The 9,874-nt window shown below is 35.7% G+C and overlaps 2 protein-coding genes across 2 annotated transcripts; one reads left to right on the top strand and one right to left on the bottom strand.

Annotated features, from left to right (window-relative positions):
* The first annotated feature begins 15 nt into the window (after positions 1 to 15).
* LOC107042638 (GTP-binding protein ypt7) lies at positions 16 to 2,764 on the top strand. The gene is made up of 3 exons (XM_015263769.2): positions 16 to 532; positions 1,232 to 1,476; positions 1,872 to 2,764. The coding sequence occupies exons 1-3, from the start codon at positions 353 to 355 to the stop codon at positions 2,065 to 2,067; spliced, it is 621 nt and encodes a 206-aa protein (XP_015119255.1). The 5' UTR covers positions 16 to 352; the 3' UTR covers positions 2,068 to 2,764.
* LOC107042637 (cysteine desulfurase, mitochondrial) lies at positions 2,242 to 7,312 on the bottom strand. Its single transcript, XM_015263768.2, has 8 exons — positions 7,015 to 7,312; positions 5,724 to 5,803; positions 5,512 to 5,628; positions 4,963 to 5,100; positions 4,518 to 4,723; positions 3,908 to 4,187; positions 3,206 to 3,567; positions 2,242 to 2,525 (listed from the first exon to the last, which is right to left on the bottom strand). Exons 1-8 carry the CDS (start codon positions 7,118 to 7,120, stop codon positions 2,462 to 2,464), a joined length of 1,353 nt encoding a protein of 450 aa, XP_015119254.1. The 5' UTR covers positions 7,121 to 7,312; the 3' UTR covers positions 2,242 to 2,461.
* Positions 7,313 to 9,874: the final 2,562 nt, after the last annotated feature.

Genomic DNA, 9,874 nt, shown 5'->3' with positions numbered 1-9,874 from the left:
GGGGCGCAGTCCCTCTGTTATGATTTTCTCTTCACGTCAAGTTGGAAAATAGTGAAATACACACACATATGCGTAATGATGTCATCCTGAATTGAAATCTTTCCCACAATGATTGATCGGAGTCGTAGCGCGAAATAATAGAAACCTCGATTTTATGATTTTCTGCGCAATTGGATGGACTCGATGAGCATAATTCACAGTAATTCAATTATCCTCGGCGACAATGACGAGGGCCTCGTGTGTGTCATATTCCGGAGACTCCAGTGCGTTCCATTTTGTCATTGATGTGGCTGGAGCGGTTTGTAAATAGAAAAACAGTCGTTTTTACTGGAATTATTCGGAGAGGATTGACATGGCAACAGTCAAAGTCACCGAGCAGAAAGTCATTCTCTGCGGGGAATACGGAGTTGGAAAGTCCTCGATATTTCGGCGATTCGCTAATAATACTTTTGTGTCCAATAGTGATAGGAAATCAACACTGGGACTCGATAATATTGATAAGGAGTATGCTGTTGATGACAGGAGGATAAAGGTAATTTTTTCGATTTTTTAGAGAAGTTTTGGGGAATTGAGGATGTTTGGAGTGGCCAAAAAATGATTTCAGTAGCGAAGTGGTAAAACGGTACAAGTTAATTTTGACTATCGGCCAGATTCCAATGAATATCTCGGAATCTAAGGGAGATAGCAAAATGTTTGTTATAACCTTTTTTGTAGAGCCGATTGAGAGCTACAACAAATGTGATTACAAAAATTTCGCTATCTCCTTTAGATTCGGACATATTTCTCAAAAACTCATTTAGGTGAACATTTAGATGATTCTTTTATTTTAGGGGAGGTTGGGGTAAAATGGACACATTCGACTTTTTTTAAACTGTTAATGACAGGTTGAAATATTGATGAAATTTGATTTTTTTTTCACTGCAAATAATTCTTTCCCTTTGTAATAAACAAAAAATTGAGCTCAATTGATAAATTTTTTTCTGAGTAATTGAAAAAAAAAGTCTAGAGTCTCCATTTTACCCCACCCTCCCCTATGTCTCACCACGAAACTCGAATTTTCCATAATTGTCCAGCAATTGGCCCGTCACACGAAAAAATAAACGTGCAAATTTATATCAACATGAAGGAAATAACTCGTTCCATAAGTTGAAAAAAAAATTGAGTGGACGAATAATTTTCTATTTTGTGAATTTTAAGGTGTCTTTTTTATTTTTGTCTTTTCATTGTTTAGCTTCAACTATGGGACACCGGAGGCATGGAGAGAGTGGCATCAGTCACCTCGAGCTATTACAAATTCGCAGAGGCAGCTATTCTAGTTTTCGCTCTGGATAATTCCACCTCGTTTCATCTCCTGTCCCAGCATCTGCTGGATATCGTGACGTATGCGGAGAATGCCAAGATATTCTTGTGCGGAAATAAGAGTGATGTTGATAATAATGGACCGCAGGTCACTGATGCCGAGATGGATCAGTTCTGGTAATAATTTCTTGGTCATTCAGTTTTTTAGATTTTTCAAATCATCAGATGTTTCTTGGAAGTCTCGAAATTTTTGCGAGAAATTTATTCTCCATAAATTCTTCTAAAATCCTGTATTTTTTCAATATTCGAAAAATGATAATATATTTTTGATAATAATTTTTATGCACCTTAAACACGCAAGTTATTCTCTAAATATTCATCAAATAAATTATTCGTTGTGTTTGGGATTTTCTACAGTCTCACAAAAAAAAAAATTTCTTCTAAATTTAAAATTTTCAGACTATTCCCAAAACAATTAACACACGAATTTCATTTGTCGATGAATTTAATCGTTATGAAAATGACATCACGTTTTGTGTGCTGCATCACGTTTGCTTTATTAATTTCCTCAGTGAACAATGCCATAACTTGATATCAGCGACTTACAAAACGTCCTGCAAGACTGGCGAGGGCATAAACGAAATGTTCGAGGATATAGCCCAGCACTTGGTAGAAGCAAACAGATCTCGAATGGGTCTCCACGAGATGGACGAGGACCACTTCAAAATATCCTACGAAGAAACCAACGACCCCACCTGTATGTGCTGAGACCCATTACTGCACATTTTTTAAACTCACGACACTGACCTTTGGGTGCCAGAAACCACGAAAGACTAATTTTGTTTACAATCACGTGCTTGACGTAGTCCAACAATGTGCTAATTATTTACTTAGTTATTTTTTTAATCATCAAGACTGCCGAGAAAGGAAGGTGCCACTGAATTTCGAATGATATAGATTTTTATTGAGTGAAGAAAAATTATACAACTCGGAATTTTACAGGACATTCTGGTATTTAAAAAAATCATCGATAACTCGAGATGCATTTCTAGAGTTATCGGAGATTCAGAGAATTCCGTTGTGTTTTGTTTTCGTACTGTTAGTGCTCATACGAAATTATTGTAACAATGAGTCACTGAGATGATTTCGATACTCAGCAGAATCAGTGCTGAGTCCATTTAATGGTCTTCAGATCGATGCCATCCTCCACCATTTCCCAGAGTGGACTGAAACATTTTTTAATGAGCATTGAATAATGATTCTAGTTTTTTCAAGAGGAAAAAATTGAAATATTGATTGATGAGGTCAATAAGAAGATTTTCTCATCAAGAATCATCGAGACGAGCATTACTGTATGGATTAATTGATGACCATATCCCAATGTGACTAAAACATTTTTTAATGAACATGAAAAACTGAACAATTATTCTAGTTTGAATAATAAATATTGAGATATTAACTGACAGCATCCGGCTTCCGGATACGTGAAGCGATCTTTTTATTGAAGAACCTTCAAGATAATTATTATGCAGATTAATTGATGACCATTTTCCAAAGCGATTGCAATTTCTTTTAATGCAAGAAATTTTTTTAATTGAACGTCAATGTTGGTTTTTGCAAGGCAACAATTGAATTATTGATTCATGAAATTAATAGAGATTTTCTTATCGTTAATTTGAGAATTTTTCTTTTTAAATGAACATAAAAACTGAGCAACGATTCTACTTTGGATAAGATTATCACTGAGATGATCATTATGAAGTGAAATGTTTTCGAATAAACAATGAATTTAAAATTGACCACAATTTTAGTTTTTGCGAGGTAATTATGGAAAAATAGATCGATGAAATTAATACAGATATTTGCAGCAAGAATTGTTCAATCATTATCATAAACTGAATCGTACCTCATCTCCCTGAGGCGTTTAACATGTCGAATAGTGTTGTCAGCTGTGTAATCAATTTCCTCGAAAGTCGTGAACCTCCCAATGCCAAACCGAATGCTGGAGTGGGCGAGGTCCTCAGAGGCTCCAATCGCTCGAAGAACATAACTGGGCTCGAGACTGGCACTAGTGCACGCTGAGCCACTGCTCAAGGCCACGTCCTTGAGGGCCATCAGCAATGATTCACCCTCGACGTAGGCAAATGATAAATTCACACAGCCTGGGTACCAGCAAACTGGATCCCCGTTTCGCACAACATGCGGAATATTCGCTGCTATTTTCTCGATTAGGTAATTCGCGAGGCTCGTTATGTGATTTTTGTCATACTAAAATAGGAATGGAATTAAAAATCTGAATTATCTTGGATTTTCGCTCATTTTGTTAATTTGGGTTAATTCTTTTTAAATTAAAAAAAATTGATAAAGAATTGAGTTTAGAGTGAAATTAAGATGATTTTTAGTTGAATCTCTTCTTCAATATTTTCTTTAGATGAATAGAAATAAAAGGAAGGAAGAAAGAAGATAAAATTCCCAAAAATATCCCATTTGAATCGAAAAATATTCACAAAAAAATTCAGTTAAATTAACATCATTTTGTTCCTCCCCGATTGCAATTAAAAAATATATGTCAAAAATTCTTATAGGCTGAAACTCTGCCATTCTTCACCTCCATTTCAGCGCCAGCGATTTCACAAGCCTGTCCAAGCCCGACAGCAAGAGGAGTCGGGACTGTACCACTCCTCATCCCCCTTTCCTGTCCTCCACCACTCTGAATGGGCTCCACGCGTACCCTCGGCCTTCTGCGGACGTAGAGAGCTCCCACCCCCTTGGGCCCATAGATTTTGTGTCCACTGATGGACATCAGGTCAATGTTCATTGAATTCACGTCTATTGGGATTTTACCCACTGCCTGGGCTGCGTCTGTGTGGAAAAATACCTTTTTCTTCCTTGAAAAAAGAAAATCAAACAGCCGAAATGAATTACAACTGCTCAATGAATTTTAGTTTTCATGGGACATCTTTTTTTTGTTTTTTTTATTATTCGCGTGGAAAATTTCCGTCAAATTCATTCATTTTTTCTATAAAATTTTTCAAATGGTGCATTTTCTCCAGCTTTCGACACTTCAATATTTAATTTTCCTTAAACACTGGACGTGCTAGGAGTATGTCTCAAACTTAATTTTAAACTCATTGAAATTTAGCTTCGAAATATCTATAAAGCTGTATTAGTTTGATTTTCGAGGGCAAAGTCATCAAAATATTGTTCAACCGTGTTACCTGCATAAGGCACCAATTTCTTCGATGGGTTGTCTAACTCCAATTTCATTATTCACGGTCATTATGGACACGAGAGACGTGTCGGGTCTTATCGCAGCCTCCAATTTTTCAAGTTCTATCAAACCATTTGGTAAGACTGGAAGGTAAGTGACCTCGAATCCTTCTGCTTGGAGAGCTCTACACGAATCCAAAACGCATTTATGCTCCTGTCAAGGTAAAGTTTGTAATTTAATTTCGTTAACTAACGAATTAACTGAGGAATGCGAGAAAAATTGGCTCAATTCTTTCAATCAAGGGCTGTCATGATGTAAATTGCATTGGCTTTCCACAAAAAAATCAACAAAACATCTGAGCAATTCTGTCAGCTCCCACTCAAGTTCAGCGATAAATGTTACACCTCGAATAATCGATATCAGGCCATTGATGGAGGAAATTCAATGCTTACCGTTTGTGTCGTCACAATGTGTTTTTTCTTAGCTTTGTAGAACCTCCCAACACCTTTCACTGCAATATTGTTGCACTCAGTTGCACCAGACGTGAAAATTATCTCCTTTTTATCAGCTCCAATCAAATCAGCCACTTGCTAAAAGCACATGATAATCACTCGTTTTAATTAGTTTTTGAGTCAATGACAAACGCTCCATTTTGCCCCATCTTCACTGAATTTATCAGAAGATCTTTGTTAAAAACTTTGCTTAAATATCTGCATAGGAGGTATTCCAGTAATTATCAGGAATTGTCACTAATTAGAATCGCTCCAAAAAGAGAATTAAATCCCTGAAATTTAAGGACAAAATTTCTAAGATTTAGCTCTTCTTCTTCAATTGTTAGGATTATGTCACTGGAAATTGGTGAAAAAACGACTTGATTTCAGGATTTCTCTATTGAAATTTTACAATCCCGCAGTTGTCAGGAAATTCCGGACTGATCCATAAAAACCAGAAGTCATTTTTTCCCGGAATGATCAATTTGCAGTTTGCCGAATAATTTTCACCTTTCTCGCATGCTCCACGGCAGCTTCAGACTCCCAACCATACATGTGAGTCCTGGAGTGAGGATTGCCATGGTAAGCTGTGAAGAAAGGTAGCATTTTGTCCAAAACCCTGGGATCCTGCAGGGAAACACGAAAAAAATGATGAGTCAAAACTCCCCAATCGCCCCTCAAGACTAATCATTGACATTAATTAGGGTGAACTGATTGTTTACAACGGGTGTAGTGGCCTGTGCGTCCATATACAGAGACCTTCCCTCGGAAGGTCCTCTCTTGTACTCATCCGTGATGGGAGCTGCCATAAAGAAATAAAACAAAACATTAACACCATCCCATGCACTAAAAAAAATATTTTTGCCAATTATCCATTTGCTTAAGAGAAGTATTTGTCTTTTCAATAACGTATTTCTCCAGTGGCAATGCCCACTGTATGATGATTTCAGACAAATCATGTTTCAAAAACTTATGAACCAGAATAATTTTCCACCATATCATGCACGAGAATTCCTAATTAGACTAGGTAAAAACTGTCTTGTTATAATGAACGAGTTTCTTGTCAAATGTTCCATAACAATTTGAAGGGTATTGTTAGTAGTTTTAAGCTACCACAACATCTATAAACAATTTACATGGTCTTATGTTTTGTTGGAGTTCACATTCCATGATTATAAAAATTAATTTTATATTTCACAGTACGTTTATTATATCATTATAAGAGAACATTTTTCTGATCTGAAATTCTGAGAAGAGCGTGGACGACTGTTTGGGCATTTGGTTTTTCAGTCTCAACATCTGTAAATGAATGAACCTTTGTGGGTCTATGTCGCCAGGGTTTCAGACCTCTGGGATCTTTGTTCCTTTAGTTAATCCATCTGAGGAGCTCAAAGCGTGTGGATGTGTCTTCCTCGTAAATAATTTCAAACAAAGAAAAGTTTCAACTCAACCGGATTGATTTTTATTAAAAATCACCCATTTCCAATATGTTTATAACGAAAATATAGATGCAAATTGAACTGTAATTGTTCAGAAATGCTTAAGTAAATGAAAAAAAAAACGTATTTCTCCAATCGAGTCATTCCCAGACAAGCCCGATTAGGCTTCAATTAAGACAATCATATTGCTCTAGAGGATGACTATGTTACACATGACCTTGGATGAACTCCTCCAATGATTATTCATTTTTCCTAAATTTTTTATTTTCCACAAGGAAGAAAATGAGAAGAAAAAACTTTGGAATTTTCCGTTTTTTTTTTGGAATTTCGATCAATGTGGTAGTGTTGATAATTATTAAGAAGTTCACTCAAGGTCATAGGTAACATCACCTTCTAGAGCAATATAATTGCCATGATTGAAACCTAATGAGGATTGCCTGGGAATGACTCGACTGGAGAAATCCGTTATTAACAAAATAAATACTTCTCTCAAATAAGTGGATATTTGGCAAAAATATTTGTTTTCTCAGTGTAAAGTCTCAACGTCTCGACAACAAAGTCGAGGGATACTCACACTCGTATTCTGTTATGTCTGATCTCTGTCGACTGCACCTCAACATTGGACTGCATTCTTTGACACGTTGAAGGGTCGTCACCAACGTCCTGGCTGGTCTCAACATCTTGGAGTGACAGTTGACGATTAACTAGCACTTACAACGAATAAATAAATAACAGAATTAACTCCGGTTGCTCAATCTTTGACAACACGAGGTGAGGGGTATAAACAGTCAGCTGACGATTGTCGGCTTTGTCACGCAACCTGGTGCAAGATAACCTCGAAGTGTTGCGTTTTTTAACACTCGATTGGACGGTAGCGACACACGTGTGGTGGTGGCAACAGCCAGCAGTATTTCAAAACTGACCTGGGGCAATGACGAGGATTTATCCGAAACTAATAGACTCGACGTTATGAAATTTATTTTATTCAGTTCCTGAATTCGATCCCCATGTTTTGTGCATTGAAGAAAAATAAAATTATAAAGTGCATTTTATTCTCAGCTTTAGCTGAATGAAATTATTAAATCGAAAATAAAGATGATTTATAATAATCGTTATTAATAAAAAACAAACACTCTGTTTTTTTGTAGATTTTTCAAAAATTGATAATCTTAATGTCCATTTTTTATGATTTCTTAAAGACGAATGCAGCTTTTCTGAATTCAATTGCATTTAATTATTGAGGAAATTTATGAATTTCTTATGTTGTAGGAAATGTCCAGAATTCCATTCTGGAATTTTGACCCACTGTTCATTGAAAAGGACATTAAAATTGACAACAACTGTATATTCATTCCTATCACCACCCAGAGATCATTCTCATCGTCACACTGTTAAAAATTTTCGTCTGAATTCTCCGTGCCAAATTCCGGAAATCTTTATCGTGTTCAAGTTCCACTGAAATTTCAGGAAATCAAAAAATCACCTGTGCCATTGATTTTCTGTTCAAATGATCTAAAAATAAAAAAATATTTAATTTTTCAGTTCAATTATTCTATGAAAAGTCGGAAAAATCAGGAAAATTCAGGGAAAAATTCACAATGAATTTTCAATACATTGAAAATTCACGTCATTTTGTTTCTGAATATTCATGTTCCACTGAAAATTCAATTAAGTTGAAAAATTTCGCCGTGAATTCCGCTTAAAACCTGAAATTTCATAACCATTTTTCCCCTAAATCCGATTCAATGTCACTCTCATGAGATTTACAATGATATCTTCCGTGAAATTTCAAAAAATTTCCAACAGTGCACCATCATAAAAATAAATTTTTCGTAAGTTATAATTAATGAATAAAAAATACAGTTCGGTCCTATCCATCCCCTCAAACGTCGTTCATAATGAATTCCCGTTGAAAATCAACACTTTTCATTTGTTATTGTCCCCCTGAAAAATTGTAAAATCACCTAAAACCATTTTGGATCAAAATTACTGAGTGAACCGTCAAGATCATTGCATCTGTTGATTTTCAATCACTCGAGCAATTCACTAATGTACGGAGAAAATGTGTAAATGATGAATAACAACGAGGATTTTCATTCACCCACTGATTCTCAAAGTAAGTCAGTCAACGGTCCTCGCTGGAGATCCGAAGGATGAATCGACTAACTGGAATTTTCCAGGGGGGGAGGGAAAATGTGAAAAAATTATGATTAATCTACTCGTCGTATGTGCTACCCACTGAGAGGCCACCACGAGAATGAGTGACGTTAAGCGACGGCTGTTGGTCCATCAGCGGAAATTACGAATGCAGAAAACCATGCTTCTGAGTATAATTGCCACTGTGGGCTATGGAATTGCCAGTGGTTACTCTGATTTTTATCACCAGGTTTGTTTCCCCCGAGTTACACGTTTAACCCACATTCCGGGGCATCAGAGACGTTTAGCGAACGTTTGCTCTTGGAAATATGAATCCGGAGGTTCATATCTCTCTTCAACTATCGGGCTTGCTGAAGCTATTTTTTTAATACTATTTTTCTATCCAGGAATGCAAGATTTTCTGAGGGTTTATCGTATTTACTCTTTATGAGATAATTTATGCAATAAATGAGGAGTAAAATGGTCGTCGTGGGTAAAATTTGGTTGAATAGTCGAATATCTTGTGAGGAAATGAATAATTGAAAAAAAAATAAAATATAAAATATTACGATGGTAATATTTCAGAAATATCAAGATTTTAGAGCTGGAAATGATGTAACGTAGACTCTCTGTTAATTAGGAAATTGTGCGAGAAAATGTCTCGCACATTTTTTTTCTGGAGATTTTATCCCCGAAAAGGGTTTTCTAATCTCCTGAGAGATTTCTTGGAAATACTTTGGATGAAATTTCAGGTGCAAAATGGCTCAGGTAGAATATATTATTACGTTTATTTGGGAATGATCTGGGAATTGAGTAATTTCAAGAGGAAATTTCGTACATTAACTTTAGTACGACATTAGTAATCTACAGATCTTGAAGATCTTTCGATATGTTTCTCTAAATGTAGTATACTTTTAAACATTTTGGGCTGAAATTTCCGGTAGGCCTCTTGGAAATTGTTATCAAGCGATAATTTAACTGAATTTCAAGGAAAATTCGTTGCGATGTCCGAAGATAAATTAAGTGTCGAAGGACAAGTTTTACTGTAAATTTAATTGGACGACGCTAGTTTTGTTTTATACTTTTACCCTTTCAATAATTAAATCACTTTAATAGGAAATTTTTAAGAAGAGATTTGCTTGGAATAGGTGGCCTATTTCAATCAAATGATTTAAAGGTTGAAATTGATTTTCATTTGAATTTAATTCTGGAAATAATGTCATGCATAGTTTTCTTGTACTTCGATACAAATTTTGACACCTTTTAACAATTTGAAAATTATATTCCTGTCCCTGAAC

This window comes from Diachasma alloeum, unplaced genomic scaffold, assembly GCF_001412515.2.
Source record: "Diachasma alloeum isolate Michigan unplaced genomic scaffold, Dall2.0 Dall_scaffold_00494, whole genome shotgun sequence".
Lineage (NCBI taxonomy): Eukaryota > Metazoa > Arthropoda > Insecta > Hymenoptera > Braconidae > Diachasma > Diachasma alloeum.
Note: the sequence above shows the minus strand (reverse complement) of the source record. Positions and strands in the feature narration are given on the sequence as shown.